This window comes from Amphiura filiformis, chromosome 2 (assembly GCF_039555335.1).
Source record: "Amphiura filiformis chromosome 2, Afil_fr2py, whole genome shotgun sequence".
Taxonomy (NCBI): Eukaryota; Metazoa; Echinodermata; class Ophiuroidea; order Amphilepidida; family Amphiuridae; genus Amphiura; species Amphiura filiformis.
The window spans coordinates 28,670,403-28,684,799 of record NC_092629.1 but is presented as its reverse complement, the minus strand read 5'-3'; the positions used below and the strand labels follow the sequence as shown (position 1 = coordinate 28,684,799).

The 14,397-nt window shown below is 37.9% G+C and overlaps 2 protein-coding genes across 3 annotated transcripts in view; both read left to right on the top strand.

Moving 5' to 3' along the window:
• Positions 1-1,966, top strand: part of LOC140139565 (uncharacterized) — a 43,565-nt gene extending 41,599 nt beyond the window's left edge. Inside the window, 1 exon segment of the mRNA XM_072161273.1 lies at positions 1,866-1,966. Within this exon segment, the coding sequence (XP_072017374.1) occupies positions 1,866-1,966 (101 nt within the window).
• LOC140146061 (uncharacterized) lies at positions 585-14,052 on the top strand. Of its 2 annotated transcripts, none has more exons than XM_072167805.1 (4): positions 585-747; positions 1,866-1,962; positions 3,306-3,741; positions 12,842-14,052. In XM_072167805.1, exons 3-4 carry the CDS (start codon positions 3,441-3,443, stop codon positions 13,249-13,251), a joined length of 711 nt encoding a protein of 236 aa, XP_072023906.1. In that variant the 5' UTR covers positions 585-747; positions 1,866-1,962; positions 3,306-3,440; the 3' UTR covers positions 13,252-14,052. The 2 variants fall into 2 exon arrangements, with proteins under 2 accessions (XP_072023906.1, XP_072023905.1); XM_072167804.1 differs by lacking the exon at positions 585-747 and adding an exon at positions 781-888.
• Positions 14,053-14,397: the final 345 nt, after the last annotated feature.

The following is a 14,397-nucleotide window of genomic DNA, read 5'->3' as shown; positions in this document are numbered from 1 at the left end:
TCACAAAAGGTCAAGAGTCCAAAATAAAAGGTCAAAGTTCACGGAGCGATTTATTTGGTTGATGACAAGTGTGTCAGTGATTGTATGGGTCACCATCAGCTGTAAAGAAGAGTGGGAGTAGACTGCTGCCCTCAGTCGTCAACCATCTGGATTGACGACTGAGAAAACTACGTGGAAAAAAATTGACGGATTTTGCAACAGGATTCCTGTGGCATAGAGCGTGCGCAGTTGTGTCCAAATTGACCTTTTGACCGAGTTTGTTGTTTTTAGAAGTTCAGAGCGCGATCTTGTCACAGCGACGCGGTATACGGGCGGCGCTAGTCAGTCGCGCTACGGCGCACAACCAAAGTCGCATTATAGTTTTCAGAAGTCCGTCATGATATGGACTGTAAGATAATCAGTCGTCACTACGAAGCATACACAGTACATGCGAAGTGTAGACGGCTGATTGGAATTAGTCTAGAGTGGGAGAAGTAGTAATAAAGGTAAGAGGTCACAAAAGGTCAAGAGTCCAAAATAAAAGGTTAAAGTTCATGGAGCGATTTATTTGGTTGATGACAAGTGTGTCAGTGATTGCATCCAGTACCAACCAATCACAGATGTTGTATGATAGCTATGTCAGGTTCATCCATGAGGTCAAAAAGGTCAAAGTTCATGGAGCGATATATTTGGTTGATGACAAGTGTGTCAGTGATTGTATGGGGTCACCATCAGCTGTAAAGAAGAGTGGGAATAGTAGTAATAAAGGTAAGAGGTCACAAAAGGTCAAGAGTCCAAAATAAAAGGTCAAAGTTCATGGAGCGATTTATTTGGTTGATGACAAGTGTGTCGGTGATTGTATGGGGTCACCATCAGCTGTAAAGAAGAGTGGGAGTAGTAGTAATAAAGGTAAGAGGTCACAAAAGGTCAAAAGTTCAAGAGGTCAAACTAGTGAAAAGGTTCAAGACTTGGAGCATTTATGAGCTGGTCATATATCTTAATTGTCTAGGATAAGGAGCAGAGGCTATAATACCATGAATAAAGATGAAGGGGCGTACAAACTAGACAAGATTTATGACCAGCTCATAATTAAACGGTAACCAAGAAGTTTGGCTACATCATCAAGACCAGACTGTGTTGCCACTTCTAGTAACATCTAGAAACACCAGAGTAATTAAGAATTCCTGATAGGAATTGAAATATTTCTGAGTGAGTATCACTTAATTGTGTGCTTAGCACTTAGAAATGTTGATTGTAAGTGCAAATTTGCCAAATATTTCTTTTTTAGGGTAATATTTAAATATATTCAATTTTCAATTGGAACTTTGAAAATTAAAACTTCACATAGTCGCAATCCCTTGATAATTTTATGCCCCCAGTATATGCATTAACCCCTCTTCTGAGGAAAATGACAGCCTTCTTATTTCTGTGTAATTAAAAATGTATTAATTATTACAGTTCTTAGAATGCATTGAAACTAAAGAAAGCTTGACAAAGTGTACCTTTATCTTCACATTTCAAATGTACAATGCATAAATTTCGCACCATTTCAAAACTTATTTTCTATAAGTTTGACATGGATATCAATTCTTTAAAAAGTACATACACTATTAGAAAATAGTTTATAAGTACAACCTAAATAGTTCTTGAGCTACCGTGTATGTGGATCCTTACATGGTTCTGCAAAGAACAGAACAGGGTATTAGAAAGGTTAGAAAGAATCATTTTAGACTGGAAAAAGGTTCCGGAAAGAACCGATTCTGCCCAATTTTCAGGAATCCTTTTCTCTTGGTGTTCTACATACAGAACAGCCAAGAACCTTTTTTTTTAAGGCTGTAGGCTTATAATATGATTGGTTTACAATTTTTGTTTCTTTTCTTTCATAGGTGCAGTTGCAATAGCAGTATCCATCCTTATGGTTGTGTTAGTTACAGCAGTTGTTGTTGTCATATATCTACTGATAAGACATAAGAACCTATTGCAGTAAGTAGGATTGGAGAATTTCATTTGATATCTGTCCTACCCCCTGTGGAATATTAAAGGAAAGTATTCCACAGAGGGAGTATGTTTTTCAAATGGAATTGGCTATAGGATTAATTATTTTGAAACCCATACTCCCTGCATGGGTATTATGGCTTTACTTTTATCTTCAACAACTGGAGTGAGTCTTCCAGATGGAAATTACCCAATTATAAACTAATACCACCTCTGTGGAAGACTAACCAAATCTTCCACATGGGGAGTGTGGATTTCAACTGGAATTATAGCCCATTTGAATTGCCATATATCTCCTATTTAGGCCTAAGTTAGAAGTTCTTGCAGTAAGTAGAATTTTTTGCTTCTAACTTCGTCATTCTGGTTCATTTTGTGTGACATTTTTAAGCATGTCATTACACATCCTGTATGATCCCTCAGAGGATGTTTAAAGCCATTCCCATAACCCAATGGGGTTTCTGACCTTGGTATTCTTCATTTTGTACACACGCTATGGTTGACATACCTTGCATTGGGATTATGTGTAAATAGCTGGTGTTTTCATCCTTTTATTTAACATTCAAAACATTGAGACTTATGAATAAAATTAATGCAATATGAATGTTTCCTGTAAGAAAGTCATATAAGTTATAAGTCTCAACTATTAGCTTGTTGGCTGCAGTTTTAAAATTACCATTTTGTGTGTATGGCAATGGGGACTTTGCCTTTAAAATTAGGTTATAGGCCTATTGATCAAATTTCCCAATCATAGTTCATTGTAGGAATGCCTTTTTGTAAGCCTCCTCTGGATCCCTGGAGTTGGTAGGGTGCTTTTGAATACGATAGTCTTCTCATGCATTATCAAATTATTTTTCACAAAGCTCCCTATAAATAAGTTTTACCAGCAAAAATACCACAAAACATTTTACACCACATTTTGGACTCAATTTAGAAAAAGTTTGAAAAGGTACCCTTAATAAGTTAATCAAGTACAGAAAATTACCCATTTTTGTTGATGAACAGTATTTTTTAATATCAGTGTGAGTTAAACGTGTACAATGGCTCCTTTTTCACTTACATCTGTACACTGCAGAAAAGGGTGTTTAGCTTAAATACTTTTCTAAACACATTCGTGCGTTCACTAAATACTAAACATGCTAAGAGTGTCAAAAGATGATGTTTAGCCATTCAACGTTGATGTTTAGGCATTTGATATATAATTTTTAGCCTCTAAACATGCTTATAAAGTGAAGACAAGTATGTGTTCAATCTGTAAACACAGTTTTTTTAGTGTACAGTGTATTTCTGTGCAATGATTGTAACTAACATATAATTGGGTGTGTATCATACAGGTACCTGAAGGAGTTTACAGACACAACCCGCACCGCAGATGGTGAACTGAAAATCCCGGCAGATGTTCTTTGGGCCACCTGGACATCTTTGCGCAACAATTCCGTCAAGCAGAGAGCTTCTCTAATCCTCTCTACATGAACAGTATTAGGGAGGGTAATGGTGTGGTTGATAATAGTGATTCTGTTACCATGGCAACAATACCTGAGATGACCATGCCACGTACTACTAATCAAGCAGAAAGCTTCTCCAATCCTCTCTACAAGAACAGTGTTAGGGAGGGTAATGGAGTCACTGATAGTAGAGAATCTGTTACCATGGCAACAACGCCTGAGATGGCTATGCCTCACACTACTATTAGTATTGAGATAGGAGAGGTGGAACGGCAAAGGAAGCAAGAGGCAGCTGTTGTTGAAGTTACACAAGTTGAAAATCAAGGTAAATTTATACATTAATACAGGCAACAAAAACAAACCGTGTTTCAACCAGACGGGCCTCTCAAGGACCTTTTTTGCTTGCTTTGCTCGTATTTTTCGGTTAAGAAATACAGCGGGAAAAAAGTCCTCAAAATGCAAAATTTGGGTCAGTTGTGGCCAATATAGAACAGCTTTTTAAAAAGTTTTAAGCCCTATCATGCACGTGCAAACTTTCAAACAATCTCTATGTCTAAATTTAATTGGTAATATTTACAGAAAATTTTCATCTCATCTATGAGGTAATTATTTAGAATTGGGTTTATATACCTTCATTCAGAGGGGATGTTAAGCATGTGCAGTCTGAGGGGGTGCTTATATTTTGACAGGGGTGTGCAGTTGGAACTCTGAAACCCCTACACATTCTTACCTAAAAAGTAGCTGATATTTGCAGTTTATGACAATTTTTTTCAAATCAGGACTCATTTTTAGGGATTTTTTTTTTCTCATATCGGAACCCATGTTTATTGTTTTCTTGCAAAAAAGCAACCAATTAGAGTGGCACATCCAAGCATACTTCATGTAAGGTCTGGTACCTTATATATGTGAACCCCCCTCCGGTACAGTTATTAAGCAGTTTGATGTACAGAGAGCCTTACTTAGTACTTCATCAATGTATTACCCTGCAGACTAATTAATTTGCGATGTGATCTGTGAAAACCTTCACATGTCAAATTATCCTATTTTGTTTTATAAACATAAAGTAGGTAATGGTGCCTCCAACGGACAAGGTACAAAACACACCAAGGATCAAAGGATGATACAAGAGGATACCTAGAATTTATAAAAACAGAAAGATTCGAGCCAGGTATACCAACTAGGTGTGGGGAACAAAGACAAAGACAAGATAAAAACTAATGCAGTATGTAAACCAGAATGGTGTACATGCACTGTTACGTCTGCATTAAAAAAAAAAAAAAACCACAGGGATGGTAGACAAAGTTAACAAAAATACAACCGACGTTTCGAGCAGATAAACTGCAATTCTTCAGGGACAGACAACAAAATATAAAAGCAAACAACGAAAACTACATACTGTAACTGTAGTTAAAAAAACACAATTTTGTAAAAATAAAATTCAAGTCAAAAACTGAAGGCAAGTTCAAATAGAACTCAGTAGCAAACAAAGCTCAGAGCAAAATAAGCACGCCTTACCTCTATGAAAGACGGTTCACTACAATGAGAAACAGGAAAGCAATATAATTATGTAAATGAGCAACACCGCAGGACAATAGGGTATTGTCCTAATTGACAGGATGTAAATGTTTTTTTTTTTTTTGGTGATGTGCACCCTTGAAGATGGCTAGCCTGCTGGCTTAAGAAACCTGACCTAAAATTCATCTTTTTTGAAAACTTTTTTCAGTGTAACTTTCAATATAATAATTTTAATGATTTTAATACCACCTGTGAAGGCTGTGATATTTAGCTATACTTATTCTCATCAAATTCTACTACTACTGGTGACCAGTCTGGAGTTAAGCTTACACATAGCAGAATTCTGCAGCCTTGCCTGCAGCTACTACTGTCTTCTAATAGGCTAGCATCCTTTACTGCTAAGTACTAATTTCATCAGATATTTAAGGTGAGATCATTCCTTGTTTCCTCATCAAAGATGTTTACGGTCCTTAATATCATCATCCTTCTTATTGGGACAGCGTCGACTACCAGTCTTTGTTTATCTGGTTCTACACATCTGTCTGTAACTCGGACACATAGTCATAAACCTTTGCAGTATTCAAAAAGCAGACTCTGCTACTTCACGAATTGTACACCAACCTTTCAGCTCATACTCAGTGGGGATATAGAAACCAACCCCGGGCCTAATTTTCAACAATTATCCGACTCTTTATTTAATGATTCTCACGCATCTGCATCTGACTCTACATTCAACTCTTCTGCATCAACCTCATCTACAATACCATGTAATCGAATTACATCCCTTTTCTTCAACTCCCGCAGCATCATGAACAAATTACCAGATTTCCATACCTTACTAGATGTGGAATCTCCTGATCAGGCCCGTACGCAGGGGGGGTGCGGAGCACCCCCCCAAATCTGGCAAAGTGTACAAAATGTCCCAAAATTTCAGAATTTGCGGCGTGGAAGCGAGCAAAAAAAATAGGGGTTTTACGCTTTTTGGACAAAAAGGTCCAAATTTGGTCCACTTTTCACAAAATCGCCCCCCCTTGGAAAAAGGTCCACTTTTTCAAAATCAGCACCCCCAAATGAAATCCTGCGTACGGGCCTGCTCCTGATATTGTTGTTATTAATGAAACTTTCCTGGCAGAGCACATATTTGATGCTGAGGTTATCACTTCCCCTTATGTAGTTTTTCGCCGTGATCGTAACCGCAACGGTGGAGGTGTCATGGTTGCAGCCAGAGACTCTCTCAAACCTACTAGGGCTCCGGAACTTGAACATGATAATCTCGAGCTCATATGGACCAAGATCACATGCCTCAAAGGAACATTGCTTTATGGTACTCTTTACTGCCACAAAAAACCTAACTTGGCCTTTTTCAATGATTTAAATGAATGTGTTGAAAAAGTTCTCGAGCATGCCAGTTCGTATTTAGCGGTGTTGCTTGTTGGTGACTTTAATATTGATATTCCACATACACAACCATCTGGGAGATTCTCAGAAGGAGATACTAGACTTTTTAATCTCCTTTCGCAAACTTTAGATCCATTAAACCTTACTCAATATGTTGACTTTATCACAAGAAGATACTCTGATGTAGATGTGGATGGTACCATTATTGATCATCTGTACTGTAACAACCCAAATATTATGCAAAGGGTCTCTCCTCATGATGGTATAACTGGCAGTGATCATTCTGGTATTCATCTCACTCTCAGTGTTGTTACTCCTAAACCTGCTCTTCCTCCTGGCACATTTTTTCAATATTCCAAGGCTGACATTGATGGGCTTAGAAACGATCTTAATAAAATCAATTGGCATGCACTTATCGAGGATAAATCCATCAATGATGCTTGGTGTGCTTTCCGGGACAAATTTCTTGCATGCATTCACAACTTTGTTCCAAAAAGGAAGGCTAAGAGGAATCCAAAGAAACCTTGGATAACATTGGAAACAATCAATCTTGCCAGAAGGAAGCGCAAACTATACCGTTCTTACCGTAGATCACCTAATAATGTTACCAAACTCAACAAATACAAGCAGTGCCGAAATAAACTTAAATCCCAAGTAAGAAAAGACTATCATAATTATCTTGTTGATATTGCTGCTGATGACTCCAATAATGGGACTAAATTCTGGTCCTTTGTCCGGGCATCCAAAGCTAAACAGTGTGCTAACTCGTTTAAAGTTGATAACAATGATATCACAGATCCAACCTTAATTGCTAACACTTTTAATGAATTTTTTGCCTCAAACTTTACAGATGCTGATTCTGATTGCAACACCATTTGTGAAGGACACATTGGTTCTCATCAACTGTCATCCATTAGCACTAATGCCAATGAGATTTTTGATCTCATTAACCGTCTTAAATCTGGTAAGGCACCTGGTTCTGATGGAATTACATCCACCATGCTTAAGATTACAGCCGGTGAGATTGCTTTGCCTCTTACGTTGCTGTTTAACCGCTCTTTAAGAGAAGGTATTATTCGGATGACTGGAAGAGAGCCAATGTTGTACCGATTCACAAGTCAGGTGACATCTCTAGTATCAAGAACTACCGACCTATTACGTTGTGCTCTGTGGTTGGAAAGCTGCTGGAGAGGGTGGTTACAAATCATATGATTGTTTACATGCGTGACGTTGGTTTAATTTCTAAGCAGCAACATGGCTTTGTCGCAGGTCGATCTTGTACAACCCTCCTCAGCTCAGTTTGCCACCACTGGGCTCAACTGCTTGATGTGAGATCCCTCCAGTTGTTGACGCATCTTCCTTGATTGGAGTAAGGCATTTGATAAAGTCAGTCACTCAATTCTCCTCAGTAAGTTGCACAATTATGGTATTTGTGGCCCCATGTGGCACTGGATTTCTTCATTTCTCAATCAGCGTTTTCAATGTGTTCAGTTTAGAGGGTCTTCTTCCAATTGGTTGCCTGTTTTATCGGGAGTCCCTCAGGGTTCTGTTTTAGGTCCCCTTTTATTTAACTTGTTTGTTCTCGATTTACCCAATTTTGTTCAGTCTAACCTCCCCAGTATGCTGACGACACTCTGCTTTATAGGCCCATCCACTCGGAAGATGACGTCACCATCTTGCAGAATGATCTTGATAATATAATTTCTTGGTGTACCACAAATAAAATGTGTTTAAATGCAACTAAATGTAAAGTCATGAGGCTAAGTAAAAAGGTTACGTGTGATGGCACTTCTCCTTCATACAAAATTTCCAACTCAAGTTTAAGTGTTGTTCAAAATTATAAGTATTTGGGTGTTATTATTTCCTCTAATCTCAAGTGGAATGACCATGTTAATCATGTTGCCTCTAGAACATCTCGGCTTGTTGGTTTTATTAAACGCATTGTCCGTTGCAATGACCCTGTTATTTTAACTAGGCTTTTTAAAACCCTGTGCCGCCCCATTCTTGAGTATGGTGCTCCTGCATGGCTGCCCTATCAACAAAGTCAGATAAACCGTCTTGAAAATGTTCAGAAGAGGTTGGCACGTTCATGCATTCCAGCACCTAGGGGGAGCTTACTTACCAATTCAGACTGGAAAAACTAGGACTTTCATCACTTGAAAACAGATTTCATTACTTAGCCATAGCTTTTGTCAGTAAATGTCTCTATCGTGTGTATGATGTGGATCCTTTTGTTTATGTTCAAATTAACACTCGTCATACTGACACTACAAAATTTCACCACAATTTTGGTAGGACAGATTGTTTCAAATATAATGTTTATACCCGTTTTCCCGTGCAATTCCAATCATTACCTCTCCACATTAGAGATAAGTTGAATATCAGTCTTTCTAGCTTTTTATCTAACTGTAAATTACATTTTAAACAATCCAGCTGGCTGGTTGATTCATAACTAAATGTAAATGTAATTAATTTATTATGTGCAATATCATTATTTTCTTTTTCTTTAGATTTGGAGCCTTTGGATGAGATGGTTGGAGAACAGCATGCATGCACTTTTGTTCTGTTTCTTCATGGAGTGCTTTTAGGTTGACCACTTCGAAAGTGGCATTTGCTACTATTTGGTCTTCCCTGCCAGGGCACTCTCGTTCTTGTTCATCCCTGTGTTCTTGACTTGTATCCTGTTCATCTACACACCTCACCCAAATGCTCCCCCTTTTTTGCTGTTGATATTTTATTGGTAGGAATGTCAATTTATTGTTTAATTAAATTTAATGATTGTATTTAATTTAAAATCATTTCCCTCATTATTTTCATTTTTTTTAAATGTATTTTATCATGATTGTATTGTACTTTTATATTGTATGAATTTTGTTTTGTATTATGTGTATTTTCTGGCAAATAAAATGAAATGAAATGAAATGAAAAATGTCAAGAGGGGTCGCAGTCAATAGAAGAGGAAGAGAATGAATAGAGAGAGATAAGTGGACTAATGTCACACAAACTAAAAGAGAGAAGAGTGATATGCATATTACAACCCAAGTATTGTGAGCCTACAAAATACATGTGTTAAAAAATAAATAAAATTTAAAATTTAAAAATTTAAATTTGTTTTTTGTTTAAGTTAAATTTGCTGAATAAAACAATAAAGTCGGGTAAGTACTCAAATATTAAAGTGTAGCATGCATACAGAAAAAGAGTAGGTGGGGGGGGGGGTTAGAAAAACAGAGAAAAAGCAAAATATGCAAATGGTCCGCACATAATTATAATTAACTTCAGAGCATGAGTATAGGCCTACGGATAAAAGTAAGCCAAAAATCACTATAACCAAAGCACAGTAAAATACTGTTACTAATTGGCATGAAATATGCCAAAATAGGAAGTGATACATGGTCTACTGAAAGATGGACAAATATTAACAAGCAAGTAGGCCTACAGTAAGAAAGCCAAATGTGAATTGACACATCAAGCATGTACAATACATGTAGGCCTAGATCCAATAGTAAATGCTAACAAGATCCATAGGCCTAAAAGGATACACTGGCAGAAAATTACTCTTTCATGTTTATACCATGAGGGTTACTGGTCTGTAATTTAGCGATCCAATCCTTCTCTAACTTCTTCCTCATAGTACTGTTAGTTTTGGGTGGTTTGTCGATACAAATAACTGAGATGTTACGTGCATTGTGGCCGGGTTAATTAAAATGTCTAGCATCAGGTGTATTTCTGTTGTGTCGGGCATCGGCACAGTGTTCAGCCAGACGTTGTTCAAGAGTGCGGATTGTTTCTCCTACGTACTGTTTTTGGCATTGTGTGCAAGTAATTAGGTACACAACATTATCAGTTTGACAGTTGAGATGTTTGTGGATAGTGTGGGTGTCTCCAGTGGATGAGCTGGTGAATGTAGTGTCTTCATAAGTGTGTGATACTGGCCCAAGTCCATCAATATGATCATGATGATCAACGCTTGTGTGTTTACATGATCTGCATTGGCCACAAGTAAATGAGCCTCTGGGAGGAGGTTGTACAGGCGGGAGAGTAGAACGTACAACCATATCCTTTATGTTGGCACTTCTTCTGTAGGCCACCATGGGAACATTGGGTATGGCCTTCTTACATCTGCTGGAAGAGTGAAGGATAGGTAAGTGTTTGTTCAGGATTTGAGACAGTTTAGGTAGAGACGGGTGGAAGGTAACCACAAGAGGGACCCGTTCTGGACTGGAGTTAGAGTCAGAGCCTCTTGGCTTTAGAGCTTCAGATCTGGGTATAGTAAGGGCTCTGCTGACTTGTCTGTCAATGACACCTATAGGATAGCCTCTGGCCTTCAAGAAGTCCTTAAGTTCTGCAGTTCTGGTGGTAAGGGTCTCTGGAGAAGAGCAGATCCTGTTAAGACGGAAGGCCAGGCTGTATGGAAGACTATGCTTTGTGTGTTTATAGATGATATGAGGTCCAGTGAAGAAACTGATGGGTATCAGTGGGCTTAGAGTATAGATCAGTGTGAAGTTTGCCATCCTTGAAAGAAACAAGAACATCGAGAAAGGGAATCTTGTCTGTGGAAGATTCCGAAGTGAATTTGATTGTCAAGCGATGAAATGAGTTGCAAAGTTCGATGAAGCGCTGGAGTTCGCCTTGACCATGGGTCCATATCAGAAATATGTCATCGATGTACCTGATCCATAAGAGCGGCTTAAGAGAAGCAGATGCCAGAAGTCGTTTCTCCAAGAGACCCATGAAGAGGCAAGCCATAGACGGGGCTAGCTTCGTGCCCATCGAGGTCCCAAATATTTGTTTGTAGTGTGTACCATTGAAAGTAAAGTTGTTATGTGTGAGAACAATTTCCATGAGTTTACAAAAAGAGTCAAGCTGTTCAGGAGGAAAATCTGGTTCTAAGAATGAGCGACAGGAATTGATGCCTTCCTCGGTAGGAATATTAGTATAGAGAGAAGAAACATCCAAGGTGGCTAAGATGATATCAGGAGGAAGGGGACCATCTTCGTTAATGGCCTCAATTTTGCGAAGAAAGTCCATATCATCTTGGACATAGGAATCAAGAGTAGACACATGAGGTTTAAGGTGGTGGTCTATAAATAGAGAAACTCTTTCAGTGACAGTTCCGTTAGCACCAACAATAGGACGACCAGGTGGAATGTTCTCGTATTGTTTGTGTATCTTTGGCAAAGTGTAAAACCTACCTGGCTTTGGATTCTTAGGTTTCAGAGCACTTTTTAACTCACTGTCAATAAGGCCTACTTGATAGGCCTTGTCAAGAGCTTTACAAGTGGTTTTGTTAAAGTCAGTAGTAGGGTCATGTTCAAGTTGTTTGTAGTGTGTGGCGTTGTTAAGATGTCTATTGCATTCTTCAATGTACTGATCTCTGTCTTGTATGACGACGGCGGAGCCTTTGTCAGCCTCTTTGATGACTATATTTCTGTTATTCTTTATGGTGTGAAGAGCATTGTATTCGTCTTTAGATATGTTACGATACGTTTTCTGTTTAACGCCTTGAGTTATATCCGTACTGACTGCGGTAATGTAAGCATCCAGAAAAGGGTCTTTTCCTGCAAAAGGAGTGAAAGAGCTCTCTTTCTTAAGAAGAGGATGATTGAGAAGTTGGTCACTGGTGTTGTAGCTGTCTGAAGTACTGTCGCTTTTCATCACTGTAGAAGTATTCTTTGAGGCGAAGTCGGCGAGCAAATAGGTCAATGTCTGTGCGTAGTTCTAAAGAATCAAGAGAAGAGGGGGTAGGGCAGAATTTAAGGCCACGAGAAAGAACAGAATGCTCATGTTCAGTGAGATCGTGTGAAGAGATGTTGACAACAAACTTGTTGTTAGTAATAGGTGCCAATTTAGCGCGGTGTCTGGACCTTTTAACATTTATAAACATAATAAAGGGTAAACTTTTAACCATTTTTTTTCCAATCCTTCTTTGCTCATTTCAGTAATATTCTTGGTTTTTTTAATTTTGTAAAAAAATTAAAATTATGTTTTTCATCAGTGGGGTTGTCGGACACCTAGTGATTTAGTTCGCTATTAGGTAATCCACCAAGAGCCCTGTTGACTATTTTTTTGCATTTTTCCTGCTGTATGTTCACTTGCCTGGTAGTAGGGCAGCCAAGACCCCATATGGACCGTCAGGTATAGATGTAATGGTAGAAAAAAACCACTGGTCTCAGGTGATAGACGTTTACCCCCATGGGTATACCTATCACCTGGTGGTAGTGTCTTTTTTCTACCACGCTGTGTATACCTGCACCAAATATCTAGAATCCTTCTTCAATTTAGCTGCTCTACTATGGATTATCAATATAGCAAAATCAAATCAAATCATAACTTTTGATGTTGATGTTGAAAATAGTTCAAAAAGTTCTAAATTTCCATATTTTTTGTCCACAAAACAAAAATGACACAGATCACATCACATTGAAGTAAAATAACTTAAAGGTTGAAGGTTCCCACTCGCCTTAGATAATATAACATCTTGTATGTCGAATTTTGTCTTTTGTCTATCACAGAGTCAAAGAAAGAAGACGCAGTTGGTGGGAAAATACAAAATGGAGTACAACATGAAACAAGTGAAGAGAACCAGAAGGATGCCAATCAGAATGAAGACAGTGTTGTGATGAATGAAAAAGATACCACAAAGATACTACCAGGTGAAAAGAAAAAGAAGAAAAAGGAAAAGAAGGAGAAGGAAAAGAAGGAGAAGGGACGAGATAAAAAGGGTTTGGAGAAAGTTTTAAAGAAACTACGTGAAGGTGGTGATGATGATGGGGCTAGTGGTAGTGGGGGTGTGGTCAATGAGGGTGGTAGTGGGAAGGGTAAGAGTCCTAAAAGGTCTCCTAAACCAGGAACAAGGCCTGCTCACGGTGCTGCTGCTGATGATGATGATGAATTATCCTATAGGAAGTATGTCAGAATTTAAGTCATTGAAAAGTTTATTGTGAATTGGGCTATTCAGATGAAATCCATACACCCCCCCCCCCCTGTGGAAGACATGACCTTAATCTCCCACACAGGGGGTGTAGATTTCAAATGAAGTCACCCATTCAGGTAATAACATTTGGAATTCACACTCCCTGTGTGATAGATTAAGGTCATGTCTTCTATTGGGGGTGTATGGATTTCAACTGGAATAGTCCATTATGTATACTCTGCTTGACAATCAAATCTAAAAGAAAGTGGTGCTCTAAAACTTGCCAAGTATTTTTGAAACAAATTTGCCGAATATGTTTGATATTCTCTTATCAATATTATATTGAATTGTATTATAAAAATTCTATGACTATGGTAGAATTTCTTTACAAAGTTTTATAAGTTTTTAGTCAATTTGCTTCAAACAAAACAGAGAAAAAAAAAACTAAGTTCTTATTTTTGCCAGTCATGTTAATGAATGTTATTTTTATCATATAAGGCAGAGTAAAAAAATAAACAAGTTTAACGTCCCCAAACTCCTCTTATTTTTTTTGTGGAGATTATTCAAATTTCTTTTTATTTTGTAATTTTTTATTTATAACTTCTTTTCAAAGATGTTTGAGTTGAAATTTTGTATACAGCTTTGCAAATGTATAAAACACATTTCAGAAACGTTTTGTGATCACAGGAGGGGCCTACCTTCCAAACAACAAAATAAAAAGTACCTCCTCCTCCTCATTTTCGGATATCATTCACAACACCGTTTCAGAGCAGTTTCAGTAAAAAAAAAAATTAAAAGCCCTCCTCCTTCCCTTTTTAAAAACATGTTTTTATTTTTACTTGGCCTAAGCGGCCAAAATATAAGTATAATATGTTTGAGTCATTTTGCTCTGTTTTTAGTCAATTACGGTACTCTTAAGGTGGTTCGAAAGGCAAGGTTTAGGGAAATCATGAATTCCAACATTTTTGCAAATATCTCCAAAACCTTTCATGATACAATCTCAAGTGAGTTTGTGCTTATGTAGGGATATGTTGGCCATGTTATGAAGGTAATAACACCGTTGCCATGGTAACCAAGCAGTCGCTATTGGCTTCTGACCAATCACATTCAAAGTTGGTTTTTTCGCAAATCACTTCATTTTTCCCAATAGAAGTA

Excerpts from the sequence above, each read along its gene's own strand:
- LOC140146061 (XM_072167805.1), top strand. The coding sequence starts at position 3,441 with ATGAACAGTATTAGGGAGGGTAATGGTGTGGTTGATAATAGTGATTCT. Across the intron at positions 3,742-12,841 it reads TACACAAGTTGAAAATCAAG|AGTCAAAGAAAGAAGACGCA; the intron begins GTAAATTTATAC and ends TGTCTATCACAG.